The sequence below is a fragment of the Cyanistes caeruleus genome, chromosome 32 (assembly GCF_971803275.1).
Source record: "Cyanistes caeruleus chromosome 32, bCyaCae1.hap1.1, whole genome shotgun sequence".
Lineage (NCBI taxonomy): Eukaryota > Metazoa > Chordata > Aves > Passeriformes > Paridae > Cyanistes > Cyanistes caeruleus.
In genome coordinates, this window is record NC_141733.1 from 2,469,326 (window position 1) to 2,486,461 (window position 17,136).

Here is a 17,136-nt window from a genome sequence, read left to right on the forward strand (position 1 = left end):
AGGGACAGTGGAGAGCCATGGGGTCCCCCCCGAGCCCCCTCCTCTCCCGACTGAACACCCCCAGCTCCCTCAGCAGGCATTTTCCAGACCTTTCCTGAGCCTTGCTCCCTTCTCTGGACACGCTCCAGCTCCTCAAAGTCCTCTGAAAGGAGGGGCCCAGAGCTGGGCACAGCCCTGGAGGTGCAGCCACAGCAGTGCCCAGAGCAGGGGCCAGGCACAGCCCTGCTCCTGCTGGTCCCTCTTCCTGAGCCGGTGACATCGGCTCATGTCCAGCCCCTGTCCCCAGCCGCTCCCTGGCCTCTCCTCCCCCAGCCTGGCGCGTTCCATGGCCATGGCTCAGTGCAGGAGCCGGGCCCTGGCCTTGAGGACCCTCACCCTGCTGGGTGACCTCACCCTGCTGCTTCCATCCTCAGCCTCCAGCCTGGCCCCATCCCTCTGCAGCAGATCCACATCCCACCCAGCTCGGTGTCCTCAGGGAACCCGTGGGTGCCAGCTCATCAGTGGAGGTGTGAAACAGCAGCAGCCCCAACACCAACCCCGAGGAGCCCCACTCATCCTGGCCCCACCTGGCCTTGGTTCCATCCCCCACCAGTCCCTGGGCCAGCAGCCAGGATTGTCCCCATGGAAGATCCACCCACCCAACCCACCCAACCCAACCCAACCCAACCCAACCCACCCAACCCAACCCAACCCAACCCAACCCAGCCCAACCCAACCCAACCCACCATCAGCAGAGACACTGCAGGACACGGTGCTGGAGACCTTCCTGAAGTGCAGGGAGACCCATCCAGAACATTCCTGACTGCAGGGGGACCCATCCAGAACATTCCTGACTGCAGGGGGACCCATCCAGAACATTCCTGATTGCAGGGGGACCCATCCAGAACATGCCTGACTGCAGGGGGACCCATCCAGAACATTCCTGATGACACAGCCCCAGCCTTCCCCTCCCTGCTGAGCAGTCACTTGGTCCCCACGGACGCCAGGCCAGAGAGGCAGGACCTGCCTGTCCCCAGTGCTGCTCTGTCCCCCGTGACAGCCAGGCTGCTGAGCCCCCCAACCTTACCCCATGGGCACTCAGCTTCATCACCTTCATCATCATCACCTTCATCATCATCCTCACTGTCACCTTCATCATCATCACCTTCATCATCATCCTCACTGTCACCTTCATCATCATCACCTTCATCATTGTCACCTTCATCATCATCCTCACTGTCACCTTCATCATTGTCACCATCATCATCCTCACTGTCACCTTCATCATCATCACCTTCATCATCATCCTCACTGTCACCTTCATCATTGTCATCATTGTCACCTTCATCATTATCATCTTCATCATCATCACCTTCATCATCATCCTCACTGTCACCTTCATCATTGTCACCTTCATCATCATCCTCACTGTCACCTTCATCATCATCACCTTCATCATCATCATCATCATCATCATCATCATCATCATCCTCACTGTCACCATCATTGTCACCTTCATCATCCTCACTGTCACCTTCATCATTGTCACCTTCATCATCGTCATCATTGTCACCTTCAACACTGTCACCTTCAGTGTCACTTTCATTGTCCCCTTCCCTGTCCCCTCTGTCACTGTCCTGCTCCTCCCTGCCAATGACAACACGATCAAACAGTGCCTGATGTCCCTGAGAGCAGCCCCAGCTCCACCTGCTCCACCTGGAGACACCCAGGGCACACCTGGAGACACCCAGAACACACCTGGAGCCATTCAGGGCACACCTGGAGACACCCAGAGCACACCTGGAGACACCCAGAACACACCTGGAGACACCCAGGGCACACCTGGAGACACCCAGAGCACACCTGGAGCCATTCAGGGCACACCTGGAGACACCCAGGGCACACCTGGAGACACCCAGAACACACCTGGAGACACCCAGGGCACACCTGGAGACACCCAGAGCACACCTGGAGACACCCAGGGCAGTGCTCTAGACCTGTGGGGCACACCTGTCCCTGTGGGGTCACGCCTGTCCCTGTGGGGTCACACCTGTCCCCGTGGGGTCACACCTGTCCCCGTGGGGTCACGCCTGTCCCTGTGGGGTCACACCTGTCCCCTGCCAATGTCATACATGTCCCCAGTGGGATCACACAAGTGTCCTGCCAGTGTCACACGTGTGTCCTACAGGTGTCACACGTGTGTCCTACAAGTGTCACACGTGTCCTGCAGGTGTCACACGTGTGTCCTACAGGTGTCACATGTGTGTCCTACAAATGTCACACGTGTCCTGCAGGTGTCACATGTGTGTCCTGCCAGTGTCACACGTGTGTCCTACAGGTGTCACATGTGTGTCCTGCAGGTGTCACACGTGTCCTGCAGGTGTCACACATGTTCCCTGTGGCAATAACACAGCTGGTCCCATCTGGGTGTCACACGTGTGTCCTGCAGGTGTCACACGTGTGTCCTACAAGTGTCACACGTGTCCTGCAGGTGTCACACGTGTCCTGCAGGTGTCACACGTGTTCCAGGGGGATCACACACGTGTCCCGGTCACGTGTCCCGGTCACGTGTCCCGGGATGTCGCACGTGCCGCCCGGGGCCTGTGGCGCCCCCTGGCGGCCCCTCGGGTCCGGCCCCGCCCAGCTCCTGGCGCCACTTCCGGGTTCCGGGCCCGCGCCGGGGCCGGGCGGAAGCGGCGGCGGAAGCGGCGGCGGAGGCGGAAGCGGCGGCCATGGCGGCGGCGGCGGCGGCGGCGGCGGGGGGTCCCTGTCCCGGCGCCGGCCCCGGCCCCGGCGCCGCCCGCACGAAGAAGAAGCAGAAGCGCTTCGTGCCGCAGCGCGTGAAGCTGCCGCGGGCCGCGGACCCGCTGCTGGCGGTGCTGGGCTGGGGGGTCACGCACCAGGTCAGGACCCGGCACCGGGACCCTCGCGGGACACCGCGTCTCTTTTCCCCGGGACCCCCGCGCCAGCCCCGCTCCCCTCCCCGCCTCTCCGGGACCCCGCGGCCCCGGGATTCGTCAGTCCCGGTCCCGGTTCCCCGCCCGGGCTCTCCGTGCCCCCCCTCCGGGACCCCCGCGTGTTTTCCCCGGCATCCCCTCAGTCCCCCCGCTCGGGACCACCGTGTCTCTTCCCTGGGACCGTCATTTCCCCCGGAGCTCCCGCGTCTCCCCCTGCCCGGGATCCCGTGTCTCCCATCCCTTGGCTCCATCCCCCGGGACCCCCTGTCCCCACCCTTGGGGGACCCCCGGGGGTTGGGGGCTGTCACCGGCCCCGCTGGGGCTCTGGGGCTCTGGGGGTGGTTCCTGGCGGTCCCAACGCGCCCTCCCCAGATCAACGAGCTGAGCCAGGTGCCGCTGCCCGTGATGCTGTTGCCCGATGACTTCAAAGCCAGCTCCAAAATCAAGGTCAACAACCACCTGTTCAACAGGTGAGCGGCATGGGCGGGGGGCGCGGGGAGCGTCCCGCAGCGGGGGACACCCAAAAACTCACGTCGTGCCACGACCCCCCCCAAACTCAGGGAGAACCTGCCCAGCCACTTCAAGTTCAAGGAATACTGTCCCCAGGTGTTCCGCAACCTGCGGGAGCGCTTTGGCATCGATGACCAGGACTACCAGGTGGGCGGGGGGGGCGCTTTGAGAGGACCCCCGGGCCCTCCCCGGGCTCCCGGCCACCGGTCCCCTCCCCGTGTGTCCCCCAGGTGTCCCTGACTCGGAGCCCCCCGCGCTGGGCGGGCAGCGGCCACCGGCTGCTGCTGTCGGCCGACCGGACGCTGGTGCTGAAGGAGCTCTCGAGCGAGGACGTGGCCGATGTCCACGGGCTGCTGTCCCACTACCACCAGGTACGGGGGGCCCGAGGTGCGCGGGGGCGTCCCCGAGCGCGGCTGCGTCACCTCTGTCCCTCCCCAGTACGTGGTGCAGTGCCACGGGCAGACGCTGCTGCCGCGGTTCCTGGGCATGTACCGGGTGAGCGTGGACAGCGAGGACACCTACCTGCTGGTCATGAGGAACCTGTTCAGCCACCGCCTGCCTGTGCACAGGAAGTACGACCTGAAGGTATTGGGGTGACCCCTGAGCCCCCTTGACTCCCATCATGGGGCAGCCTCTCCCCAAGAGCCATCCCGTCACCTCTGTTCTGTTCTCTCCAGGGTTCCCTTGTGGACCGAGAGGCCAGTGACAAAGAGAAGGTATGGCAGGAGGATGCTGTGAGCCCCCCAAATTTAGGTGGGGGGGTTCTCCAGGCCTCATTTTCCCTCCCCTCTAATAATGACAGCTCATTACCTGCCCCCCATACCCCAAGAAGGGCTCATTCCCCTGAAGAGGGGCTCACCCGTGACCCCCACAGGTACAGCCTGTACCTGGGGGGGTCCCACAGCCCAGGGTGTCCCCTCCAGCTCAGGGGTGTCTGGGGGGGTCTGCTCCCCATCCCTCTGCAGGGCAAGGAGCTGCCCACGCTGAAGGATGTGGATTTCCTCAACAAGAACGAGAAGGTGTTCGTGGAGGAGGAGCAGCAGCGCGAGTTCATGGAAAAGCTCAAGCGGGATGTGGAGGTGGGAACTGGGGGGCTGCACCTGCAGGGAGCCATTGAGGGGGGGCTGTCTCCTCCCCCCACCAGCTGCAGAAGTGGCCCCAACCCCAACTGACTCTTTGTTTGGCCTGCTAGTACCCAGGCTGTGAGGGTCTGGGGGCAGGTCCCCCTGTACCCAGGCTGTGAGGGTTTGGGGGAGCCCTCCCTGGGGCTGTGGAAGTGTCCCCCACCCCTTATGACCCCTTGGCTGTCCCCCTTGGCAGCCCTGAGAGTCCAAGGGGTTTCTGGGGACCATGTCAAGTATTTGATGGTTGTGGGGGTCCCCTTCTCAGTGTTCAGGCTCTGGGGGTTTTGGGGTGCAGCCCCCGAGGGTTTTGGCGTGCTCCCCCCAATTCCTGCTGTTGCTCCCCAGTTCCTGGTGCAGCAGAAGCTGATGGACTACAGCCTGCTCCTGGGCATCCATGAGGTGGAACGGGGGGAGCAGGAGGAGGAGGAAGAGCTGGAGGAAGAGGAGTTCGGGGGTGGTGATGAGGCAGGAATGGGGGACCCCTATGGCACCTCCCCGGAGGGCCTGGGGGGGCTCCTCAACTCCTACCGGCCCCTGGGGCCTGGGGAATTCGACCCCTGCGTGGACGTGTACGCCCTGCGTGGGGCCGAGGGTGAGCTGGAGGGGTTTGGGGTGAGGGGGGTCGTGTGGGGGGCTTTTGGGGGTGCAGGGAGCGCTGAGCCCCCCTTGCTGTGCCCCCCAGGAGCCCCCCGGCGCGAGGTTTATTTCATGGGGCTGATCGATGTCCTCACCCAGTACGACGCCCGCAAGAAGGCGGCGCACGCGGCCAAGACCGTCAAACACGGGGTGAGCGGGGGCCCGAGCTGGGGGAGAGCACCCCCAGCATGGGGGGTGGCAGGGGCCCCCCGTGGGTATTTTGGGGAGTGGGGTTCTTGGAGTGCCAAAGGCAGGGAGAGGAAGAGGTTGGGGGGACCTGGGCCAATCCTTCAAGGGAGGCTTTGAGGGGGGGTTAAAGCCCCAGCAGGGTCTGGGGGCAGGAGGGGTGGGGGGAGGCTGGGACTGAGGGTGGCTGTGGGGGGGGTCAGGTGAAGCTGTGGGGGGTGCCCAGGAAGGTGTTGGTTCCTGTGGAGGAGTTTTTGGGACGGGTCAGTTCCCAGGGGTGTTGTGGGGGGAGTAGGGGGCTGAGGGTTGTCAGGAGGGGCTGGGGGTCGGTTCCTGGGTTTTCTGGGGCAGGGCTCTGTTGCTGGGGTGATTTAGGGGGTGTCAGGAGGAGCTGGGGGTGTGTGTGGGGGTGATTTAGGGGGTGTCAGGAGGGGCTGGGGGTGTGTGTGGGGTCTGAGCCGGTGCACCCCAGGCCGGAGCCGAGATCTCCACGGTGCACCCCGAGCAATACGCCAAGCGCTTCCTCGACTTCATCACCAACATCTTTGCCTGAGGGGGGCCCCAGCCCCTCCCCGTGGGACCAAAACCCCCCCGGGTGCGCTGCCCCCTCCCCACGCCCAGGGCCTCTGCAGCAGCCCCTCCCCGCAGGGGGGTTTCACTACTCAAGTGCCTTAACTTTATGTAAGGGGGGCCTGGGGGGCTCTGGCCCCGGCGCTGGGGGGGTCTGGGGTGCCCCTACCCTGCACAAGGGGCTCTGGGACCTTTCTGCCCCCTCCCAAAGCTGGGAGGGAGTCAAACACTACTTGCCCCAGGGAGGGGGGGTTTAGGGGGTCCCCACTCCTGACCTCCCGGGGGTGCAGCCCCCACCCCTCTTCTGAACGAGACTGGGGGGACACACCCTGCGCCCCTCCGTGTGGGACCTGGGGGGGCTCCACAGCTCCCCCCTTCACTGCAGCTCCCGGGGGAGGTCAGGGGAGGACCCCGGCCTGGTGTGACCCCCCCGGGGGCGGGGCCCTGCTGGGCTGACACCCCTGTCCCCCATTTGTGGGAGTGTCGCGTGTCGTGTCCCCCACCCCCATTTTATGGGGCTCCTTCCCCCGCTCCGTACCCCGAGAAATAAATTATTGAACCGGCTCTGAGTCTGCCCCGTTCCCTGGGCCCCTCGGACCCCCCTGTTCTCCTCAAGGCCCCCCCGGCTCCTCCCTTCCCACGGACCCCCGAAATTCCCGGCTCAACCCCCGGGCCTGGCCCCACCCCTGGCCCCGCCTTCTACCGGGTCGAGCCCCGCCCCCGGCTGTGGCCCCGCCCCCGCCCCGCCGCGTTGCCATGACGACGCCCGCCCCAGCCAGCCCCGCGCGCCGTTGCCATGGCCCCGCCCCTCCCCCCGTTGCCATGGCGGCCCCGCCCCGCGCGGTCACGTGACGCGGCCGCGCGCAGGGCGCCCCCCGCCGCCGGACGCGCCCGCGATGCTGCGCCCGCCCGGGCCCGGTGGGTGCGGGACCCCCGAGACCCCCTCCGGGATCCCCCGGCACCGCCCCGGCCTCCCCGCCGCGCCCCCCGCCCCGGCCTGGCCCCCGGTAGCCCTCTCTGCCCGCGCCCCCCGCCCCGGGCCTGGTGCTGCCTCCACCGCAGCGACCCCCCCGGGCCCCTCCCCGGCCTGTCCGTCCCCCTCGGGCCTCAGCGGGACCCCCCGAACCACCCGGGCCTTATCGGGACTCACCGACCCTCCCCCGGGTCTCATCGGGACCCCCGGGGCCCTCCCCGGGCCTGTTGTGTCCCCTCCCCGGGCCTCAGCGGGACCCCTCACGGCCCCCGGGCCCGTCCTGTCACCGGCCGGATCCGCCCGGGCCTCATCGGGACCCCCGGGCCTGTCCTGCCCTCCCCGGGCCTTACCGGGACCCCCAGCTCCCCCGGGCCTTCTCAGCCCCCCCATTCCGGGCCGCATCCCTCATTCCCCGCCCTGACCCCCCCGCGTGGAGCCCCTCGGGGGGATGGGGGTCACGGGGGGGGGCAGCGTGTCCAGCACCGCCGGTCCGCGGGGCTCCCCCCGACCGATGCCTGGGAAAACAGCCCTCGATGCCGGGTCCGGAGGTGCTGAATGGGTTTGGGGGGTCCGGGGGTGCTGGGGACCCCCAGGATCTGGTGATCGCCCCCCAAAAGTGCCGGGGGGGGGTGCTGGGGCTTGTGGGTGTTGTGGGGTCCCCTGGGGACACGGAGGGGGTGACGCTGCTGTTGTTATTGTAGGGTGACCTGCTCGGGGGGGGGTCTGGGGGAGGCCCCAAACTGGGTCTGGGGGGTGGTGGGGGCCACCTGTGACCCCCCTTGTCCCCCCCGTGTCCCCCCAGCCCCGGGCTCGTGGCTCTGCTGATCCGCCGCGCCTCCGCTCGTGTCCCCCATGGGCTCACCAGGTGGGTGTGGGGGACACCCCGCTCTGGGAACCCCCCGGGCCGTGTGAGCCCCACTCGTGCGCGGCCTCTGGCTCCGGGAACCCCCTTTGGACCCTCCCCCCGGGCTATGGGGACCTCCTTGCCCACCCCACAGCTGTGGGACCCCCTGGCTCTGGAGACCCCTTTGGAACACCTCTCGGGTTCTGGGGACCCCCCTCGGGTACCCCCCGGCTGTGGGGATCCCGCGGGATGGGGAGGGTGGTTCTGGGGAGGCCCCAAACCTCGCCCCCACCCCCCAGGGGTCACGGTGTGGTGACACCCCCGGGGTGTCCCAGATTTGGGGGACAGGGGAAGGTTTAACCCTTGAGGTGGCGCCTTGGGTGGGTAAACGTCCTCCCAGTGGGGCAGGGGACACTGTGGCCCTCTCAGGAACCCCCCTGGAGGCTGTGTCCGGGCTCTGAGCATTCTGGGGGGGTCCCTTAAGTGCCCAAATTCAGAGGCTTTTGGGGGGCTCATGTTTAGACTGATGGTTTTGTGGGGAGACGCAGATTCCCCAAGCTCTGGGGTTTTGTGGGCTCCATGCCCAGTGTTAGAGGGTTTTGGGGCTCCATGCCCAGACTCTGAGAGGTTTTGGGGGTCCGTGCCCAGTCTCAGGCTTTGAAGATCCCATGCCCAGATTTTGGGGTTCCAAGGGTCCCATGGCCAGCCCATAATGGTTTTGGGGTGTCTCCCCACCATGTTTGTCGAGGATGTTGGGGTGTGTGGGGGCCACCAGGTGATGGTGCCAATGGGGTCCAGTCTCTGGGAGTTTTGGGGGTCCCGTGCCCAGTCCTTGGCAGTTTTGGGGTTCTCCAGTGTCTTTTGTGCTGTCAGGGATGTCGGGGTGCAGGGGGACCACCAAGAGCCAGGTGATGGTGGTGGTGGGGTCGAGGCTCAGAAGGTTTTTTGGGGTCCATCTCCATCCCCTGCTGGTTTGGGGTATCCGTGGGTGTTTTGGGGGTCTGTGCCTGGACCCTGGTGGTTTGGGGTGCCCGTGCCCAGCCGGGCGGTTTCAGGGTGTCCCCGCAGTGTCGTTCATGCTGTAGAGGATGTCGGGGTGCGGGGGCCCCCCCAGGAGTTGGGTGACAGCGGGGTCCAGTCTCTGGCCGTGTCCTTGCCCAGCCCCTGATGTTTTGGGGTGTCCACGGGTGTTTTGGGGTCCGTACCCAATCTCCGGGTGTTTTGGGGTGTCCGTGCGCAGCCGCTGACGCTGCCGGGGTGTCCCGCAGTGTCGTTCGTGCTGTCGAGGATGTCGGGGTGCGGGGGCCCCGCCAAGAGCCGGGTGACGGTGCCGAAGCGCGTGTGGGAGTTCGTGACGCGGGAGCGCGCGGCGCGCCTGGCGCTGCTGGCGCAGGAGGCGCGGGTGAGGATCCTGGTGGACGGTGAGACCCCCGAGCTGTACGTGCTGCAGCTCTGCGCGACCCCCCCGGGGCCCCCCGGCGGCGCGGGGCTCTGCCCGGCCCGCAAGGCGCTCAAGGCGCTGCTCAAGGAGACGGAGAAGGAGCTGAAGAAGCGCAGCCAGCGGCACGGGGAGGTGTTGGGGGCCCGCCCGGAGCCCCCCGCGGGCGCCGCCGGCCCCCCCGGCGCGGGCCCGGCCCGGGACGAGGAGCCGGAGCGGCAGTGCCCGATCTGCCTGGGCGAGATGCGGGGCCCGCGCACGCTGGAGCGCTGCCGGCACTCGTTCTGCGGGGAGTGCATCGCCCGGGCGCTGCAGGTGCGCTCCGCCTGCCCCGTCTGCGGCCGCTTCTACGGGCAGCTGGTGGGCAACCAGCCCCCCGACGGGCGCATGCTGGTCACCCGCGACGCCGCGCTGCCCCTGCCCGGCTACGAGGCCTTCGGCACCATCATCATCCAGTACGTCTTCCCGCCCGGCGTGCAGGGGGTGAGTGCGGCTCGGGCCGGGGCGGGACTGGGGGGTGGGCTCAAATCCCCTTGGATGGCCCTGGCCCAGCCCTACGCCCCCTGTGCCCCAGTGGGTACCCCTGAGTGTCCCCAGCATCCCTGGGTGCCCCAAAACTGTGATGGGTGCCCCAACTCAGTCCTGTGTCCCCAGTGTTCCTGGTTGCCCCAGATGTGCCCCAGATGCTCCTGGTCCAGCTCTGTGTCCCCAACAACCCTGGGTGTCCCCAAATCTTGCTGGCTGGCCCTGGCACAGTACTGTGTCCCCAGCACCCTCAAGTCCTGATGGGTGGCCCTGTGTGTCCCCAAATACCCCTGACCCAGCTCTGTGCCCCCAGTGCCCCAGGGTGTCCCCAAACCCTGCTGGGTGTACCCAGCTTCCCTGGGTTGTCCACACATCCTGACAGGTGTCCCTGGGTGCCCCCAAATCCTTTTGGGTGCTGCTGGCACCTCTGGTGCCCCCAAATGCCCCTGACACAGCCGCGTGTCCCTAATACCCCTGGGTGCTCCCAACACCCCTGTGTGCCTCAAACCCTGCTGGGTGCCCCCAGCCCTGATCCCCCTCCTCCCATCCCTCCTGAACCCCCCTCCCTCCTGTACCCCCATCCCTCCTGAACCCCCATCCCTCCTGTACCCCCATCCCTCCTGTACCCCCATCCCTCCTGAACCCCCCTCCCTCCTGTACCCCCATCCCTCCTGTACCCCCATCCCTTGCCCCCCACCCTCGGGGCAGGTGGAATATTCCCGGCCCTTTCCCCTGCCCTTACCTGCTGTGTGTCCCCTCCGTGCCCCGTGCACTGGGGGTGCAGTACCTGGGTACCAGGTGGGCAGTGGCACCTGTCCCTTGTGCTCCCCATCACTTCTCCCCCGTACCTGAGCCCCTGTACCGGGCGGGGCAGTGCCCCAGGGCCAAACAGACACCGGCATCCATCCCCCCGTGCCCCCCGTCACTTCTGTCACCCCCCATGGGTGGAACACCTGAACGGGGGGTGCGGTACCCTGGCAGCAGGTGGGCACTGACACCTGTACCCCTGTGACTGACACCTGCACCCCTGTGACTGACACCTGTACCCCTGTGACTGACACCTGTACCCCTGTCACTGACACCTGTACCCCTGTCACTGACACCTGTACCACTGTTACTGACACCTGTGCCCCTGTCACTGACACCTGTGCCCCTGTCACTGGCACCTGTACCACTGTCACTGACGCCTGTGCCCCTGTCACTGACACCTGTACCCCTGTCACTGACACCTGTACCCCTGTCACTGACACCTGTACCACTGTCAGTCACTGACACCTCTACCCCGTGACTGACACCTGTGCCACTGTCACTGATGCCTGTATCCCCGTCAGTCGCTGACACCCGTACCCCTGTCAGTCACTGACACCTGTACCCCTGTCAGTCACTGACACCTGTGCCCCTGTCCCTTCCCTGTCCCTGCCCCGGTGCAGGTGGAACACCCGAACCCGGGGGTGCGGTACCCCGGCACCACGCGCGTCGCGTACCTGCCCGACTGCCCCGAGGGGAACAAGGTGCTGGGGCTGTTCCGCAAGGCCTTCGCCCAGCGCCTCACCTTCACCGTGGGCACCTCGCTGACCACCGGCCGTGCCAACGTCATCACCTGGAACGACATCCACCACAAGACCAACTGCACCGGCGGGCCCCAGCTGTGCGGGGGGCACCTGGGGGGGCTGGGGGTGCCTGGGAACGCCTGGGGGGCACCTGGGGGGCACCTGAAGGGTTGGGGAATGAGATCCACCACGAGACTGACTGCACCCAGCTGTGCCAGGGGGGGTGTGGGGGCACCCGGGGGGGCTGATGGGCACCTGTGGATGGGGGGTGGAACCTGGGAGGGCACCTGAGGGGTTGGGGAACAACATCCACCACAAGACCAGTGGCACCAGCTGTGCGGGAGGGGGGGACTGGGGGGGTCCCTGGGGTGTGGGGGGGAAGGGGTGAGGGGAGAGCACCCAGCGGGGGGCACGGCCTGACTCACTCCCCCCTCTGCCCCCAGGTTCGGGTACCCCGACCCCACGTACCTCGCCCGGGTGCAGGAGGAGCTGCGGGCCAAGGGCATCACCGAGGACTGAGTGGGGGGGCAGGGACCCCTCCCGGGCAGGGGGATCCCCCCATGCACCGGGACCCCCCCAGGATCACCCCGGGCAGCAAGGACCCCCTGGACCCTCCCTGGGCAGGGGGAACCTCCCCAGACAGCAGGACCCCCAGGCAGGGGGATCCCCCCATACAACAGGACCCCCCAGGGCAGGAGGAGCACCCCCCTGGGTAGAGGGATCCCCTCATTCAACGGGACCCCCATGCAGGGGGATCCCCCCCATACAACAGGACCACCCTGAGCAGGGGGAGCCCCCCGGCCCCCCTGGCTGGCAGTGGGGGGCACAAGGAGGGGGCCAGGCCCCCCCAGGGAGGCTGGTGCCACACAGCCCCCGCAGCACGGACAGACGGACCCCTGTACATACCCCTGACCCCCAGGACAGACAGGGGGATCCCTGACCCCCCCAGCCCCGGGGGGGTCCCACCCTCGGGGGGGGTTATTTATTTTTTATTTCCCCCCCAGGTCTGTAACTTTACTCCAATAAAAATATGCAATGGATTGAGGGGTGCCAGGGGGGCTGGGGGAGGGGAGGGGGTCACCAGGAGCTCCGGGAGGCGCAGGGGGGTGGCGGTTCTGGGTGGGGGTGCAGGGGGGGACAGGGCTGGGGACACTGGCGTGGGGACAAGAGATACGGGAGTTTGGGATGGGACATGGAGATGGGGGTGTTGGGATGACATCGGGATGGCATCAGGACATTGGGATGGGGATGTGGGCATGGGACAACAGGATGGAAACATTGGGGCTGTGTGGATGGGACATTGGGACACTGGGATGTGTGATGGGGACACTGGGCTGGGAGCTGAGCTGGGGACAGCGGGATCAGACTCCAGGCTGGGACACTGGGCTGGGAAACCAGGATGAAAACATTGTTGAAGGAAACTGAAATAGAACATTGGAATTTTGGGATGCAGGCACTGGGCTGGACCCTGAGGTCAGGGGGATACTGGGGTGGAACAACACAGAATTATGGAGTGGGCTGGGTTAGGAGAGCCCTAAAACCCACCTGGTCCCACCCCTGCCACGGGCAGGGACACCTCCCACTATCCCAGGCTGCTCCAAGCCCTGTCCAGCCTGGCCTTGGACACTTCCAGGGATGGGGCAGCCACAGCTCCTCTGGGAAATCCATTCCAGGGCCTCCCCACCCTCACAGCCAGGAATTCCTTCCCAATATCCCGTCCATCCCTGCCCTCTGGCACTGAGAAGCCATTCCCTGTGTCCTGTCCCTCCTTTCCTTGTCCCAAGTCCCTCTCCAGCTCTCCTGGAGCCCCTTCAGGCCCTGGAAGGGGCTCCAAGGTCTCCCTGGAGTGAGGTGAACACTCCCAGCTGTCCCAGCCTGGCTCCACAGGGGCACCAGCCCTTGGAGCAGCTCTGTGGCCTCCTCTGGACTGGCTCCAGCAGCTGCAGGTCCTCCCTGTGTGGGTCCCCAGGGCTGGAGAAGCTCTGCAGGTGAGGTCTCACCTGAGCAGGGCAGAGGGGCAGAACCCCCCTCCCCTCTGTCCCCACTGGGGGCTCAGCCCAGGCTCGGGGGTCTCTGGGCTGGGGCAGGTCCAGCTCTCACCCCCCTTGGCACCCCCAGCTCCTTCTCCCAGGGCTGCTCCATCTGCTCACCCCCCTGGATCCATCCCTGGGCTTGCCCTGACCCAGGGGCAGCACCTGCCCTTGGCTTTGTTAAACCCCAGGAGATTCCCACAGGACGCTGCTCCAGCTCCTCCAGGTCCCTCGGGATGGCCCCGTCCTTCAGGGCTGTCCCTGACCCCCAGCTCGGTGTCACAGCTCAGGGTGGCCTCTGTCCCCCGTCCATGTCAGGGATGAATGGATCCAGTGTCACCGGTCCCAGTGTGACCCCTGAGGACACCACTGGTCACCGATGTCCACTGGGACTCTGAGCCACCACCCACGAGCCTCTGGATGTGACTGTGCAGCCAATTCTGCATCCAGGAACAGCCCAGCCCTGGAATCCCCGTTTGGATGTTGGGGAATTGTGCCAAAGGCTCCCCAGAAATCCAGATAAACGAAATCCTCGTGCCTCCCCTGTGTCCTGACGAGGTCCCTCCTCAGGGGCAGGACCTGGCCTTGGTTAGGCTGAGCTGAGGTTCCCAAATCCCCTCCCTGCTCCTGCAGGACCTTCCCAGGAGGATCCGTCCCGTGACTCCCCCAGCCCCAGGGGGGCTTTGCCAGAATCCTCTTCTCCATCTTTTCCCAAAAACGGGGCCAAAGTTTCCCTTTCTCAGGCAGATAGAACTTCCCGGCCTGCCAGGAGTCCTTGATTTCATCAGGGCTATAGGGGATGGGGGCTATAGGGGATATGGGGGGCTACAGAGGGGCTATAGAAGATATGGGGGTTATAGAGGGGGCTAAAGGGGATATGGGGGTTATAGAGGGGGCTATAGAAGATATGGGGGGCTATAGAAGGGGCTATAGGGAATATGGGGGTTATAGAGGGGGCTATAGGGGATATGGGGGTTATAGAGGGGCTATAGGGGATATGGGGGTCATAGAGGGGGCTATAGGGGATATGGGGGGCTACAGAGGGGCTATAGAAGATATGGGGGTTATAGAGGGAGCTATAGGGGATATGGGGTTTATAGAAGGGGCTATAGGGGATATGGGGGGCTATAGAAGGGGCTATAGGGGATATGGGGGCTATAGAAGGGGCTATAGGGGGTATGGGGGTTACAGGGGGGCTACAGGGGGTATGGGAGGGTTATAGGGGATACGGGGGCCACAGGGGATGGGGGATCCAGGGCATTTCCCACCCCAGGCCGGTTTCTGCAGAGCCCAGCAGGGAGCGCAGCTGGAGCACAGCTGGGCTGGGCTCGAGGCTGTCGGGAGAGGTCCGGAGCACCTGAGTCCTGGTGCAACCTTCAGTGGATTTCCCCCTCCCAGAGGCCCCCAAATTCACCTGGGCACCCCCTGAGCTGGCTCCTCCCGGTGAACTCCCAGCGGGGTCGTGGATCAACCACTCCTGGCTCTGCCAGGACAGGGCTGGGTTTTGCAGCAGCTGGGACGGGCTTGGCTGGGACCAGGGCTGGTTCTGTCCCACCTCAACCATGGGGGGATTCTCTTCCAGGCACGAGAGGCTCCTACCTTCGAGTGAATGGGATGAGGGAACCGTCTGGAGTTTGTTTATTGTCGGGGATGTTTGTCTGTGGGAATAATTTCTTTTCTTAGACCTTCAGTTATTAATATTGGTGCTGTTCCTGCTCCTTCTCTTATCTCGTTGCTGTTTCCAGTAAATTGTTCTTATCTCCCCCTGGGATCTTCGCCTTTTGTGCCTCCAGCTGGAGGGGGAACAGTGTCCGGAGTCTCTAAACTGGGGACCTAAACCAGCGTCACAAACCTGCCAGGGAAGCGAGGCACCAGTGCATGGCTGGGGATGGAGCCTGAGCCTCCCAGCACCGGGAGGAGGCACCAGTGCATGGCTGGAGATGGAGCCTGAGCCTCCCAGGGTGGGAGGAGGCACCAGTGCATGGCTGGGGATGGAGCCTGAGCCTCCCAGCACCGGGAGGAGGCACCAGTGCATGGCTGGGGATGGAGCCTGAGCCTCCCAGCACCGGGAGGAGGCACCAGTGCATGGCTGGGGATGGAGCCTGAGCCTCCCAGCACCGGGAGGAGGCACCAGTGCATGGCTGGGGATGGAGCCTGAGCCTCCCAGGGTGGGAGGAGGCACCAGTGCATGGCTGGGGATGGAGCCTGAGCCTCCCAGCACCGCCTGCAGCACCACCCTGGGCCTTGGGGAACGGGTCCCACGGTGATGTGGCAGTGCTGTAAGGACCGAGTGCGACACGTGGGACTCATTTCAAGAATGGCCTCAGGGACACCCGGGCCAGAGAGCTCAGGATGGGCTGGGGGTGTCACGTTCTCTGTCAGGCACCAGCCCTGGGAATCTGCAGTGGGCTGTTAAAAACCGCACTCAAGGCAGGGGTGGTGGGACCTTCAACCCCTGGGATCCCCTGGTGGGAGAACAGCCGAGTGTGACCCTGCCCTGCCCTGCCCAGCCCGGGGTGCTGTAGGAGGGAACGAGGAACGTGTCAGGAAGAGTTTGGATCAGCCCTGCCTCAAGCAAAGCAAACCCATCCCTCGATTGTTTCTGCTCATGGACCTGGCTGCTCCTGGCAGGAGGTGCAGAGGACAGGGAGACACAAATGTCCCTCAAGGGGCTTTGACTTTGGGGTGAGGAGTCTGGAATGTGGAGCTCTGGTTGTGGATGGATGGTGCTGGGAGCTCTGGATGCAGCCCCAGTGTCCTGGGACAGATCCAGGGTGGAAACATCGACAGCCAGGACTGACCGACCCCACAGACACCGGGAACAGCCAGGGGTGAAACTCCTGCGTGTGTGGGTACAGCTGGAACGTGACGGGGGGTGTGGGATAAAGGATGAGTGGAAGGTGTGGGATAAGGAATGAGTGGAAGGTGTGGGATAAAGGATGAGTGGAAGGTGTGGGATTAGGAATCAGTGGAAGGTGTGGGATAAGGAATGAGTGGAAGGTGTGGGATAAAGGATGAGTGGAAGGTGTGGGATAAGGAATGAGTGGAAGGTGTGGGATTAGGAATGAGTGGAAGGTGTGGGATTAGGAATGAGTGGAAGGTGTGGGATAAGGAATGAGTGGAAGGTGTGGGATTAGGAATGAGTGGAAGGTGTGGGATTAGGAATGAGTGGAAGGTGTGGGATAAGGAATGAGTGGAAGGTGTGGGATTAGGAATGAGTGGAAGGTATGGGATTAGGAATGAGTGGAAGGTGTGGGATTAGGAATCAGTGGAAGGTGTGGGATAAGGAATGAGTGGAAGGTGTGGGATTAGGAATGAGTGGAAGGTGTGGGATTAGGAATCAGTGGAAGGTGTGGGATAAGGAATGAGTGGAAGGTGTGGGATTAGGAATGAGTGGAAGGTGTGGGATAAAGGATGAGTGGAAGGTGTGGGATTAGGAATGAGTGGAAGGTGTGGGATTAGGAATGAGTGGAGGGTGTGGGATTAGGAATGAGTGGAGGGTGTGGGATTAGGAATGAGTGGAAGGTGTGGGATTAGGAATGAGTGGAAGGTGTGGGATAAGGAATGAGTGGAAGGTGTGGGATTACGAATGAGTGGAAGGTGTGGGATTAGGAATGAGTGGAGGGTGTGTAGTAAGAGGTGGGGAATGCCCGAATTGTGGCCAGGACAGGGTTAATTTCTGCTGTGAGAGCAGGGCCAGGACCCGGGGTCCTCCTGAACCGTTTGGTACCAACGCTGCTGCTCCTGTTTCTGATCTCGTTGCTGCTTCCAGTAAATTCTTCTTCCCTCCACCACCACCGCTGCCTTCTGTGCC

At 64.6% G+C, this 17,136-nt stretch overlaps 2 protein-coding genes across 2 annotated transcripts; both read left to right on the forward strand.

Moving 5' to 3' along the window:
• Positions 1 to 2,686: 2,686 nt before the first annotated feature.
• Positions 2,687 to 6,526, forward strand: PIP4K2C (phosphatidylinositol-5-phosphate 4-kinase type 2 gamma). Its single transcript, XM_086870531.1, has 10 exons — positions 2,687 to 2,882; positions 3,309 to 3,406; positions 3,497 to 3,593; positions 3,677 to 3,817; positions 3,885 to 4,031; positions 4,124 to 4,162; positions 4,412 to 4,525; positions 4,916 to 5,162; positions 5,253 to 5,356; positions 5,865 to 6,526. Exons 1-10 carry the CDS (start codon positions 2,712 to 2,714, stop codon positions 5,943 to 5,945), a joined length of 1,239 nt encoding a protein of 412 aa, XP_086726657.1. The 5' UTR covers positions 2,687 to 2,711; the 3' UTR covers positions 5,946 to 6,526.
• Positions 6,527 to 6,787: 261 nt separating this feature from the next.
• DTX3 (deltex E3 ubiquitin ligase 3) lies at positions 6,788 to 12,332 on the forward strand. The gene is made up of 5 exons (XM_086870537.1): positions 6,788 to 6,880; positions 7,738 to 7,800; positions 9,048 to 9,700; positions 11,173 to 11,390; positions 11,736 to 12,332. The coding sequence occupies exons 2-5, from the start codon at positions 7,788 to 7,790 to the stop codon at positions 11,809 to 11,811; spliced, it is 960 nt and encodes a 319-aa protein (XP_086726663.1). The 5' UTR covers positions 6,788 to 6,880; positions 7,738 to 7,787; the 3' UTR covers positions 11,812 to 12,332.
• The last annotated feature ends 4,804 nt before the right edge of the window (positions 12,333 to 17,136 follow it).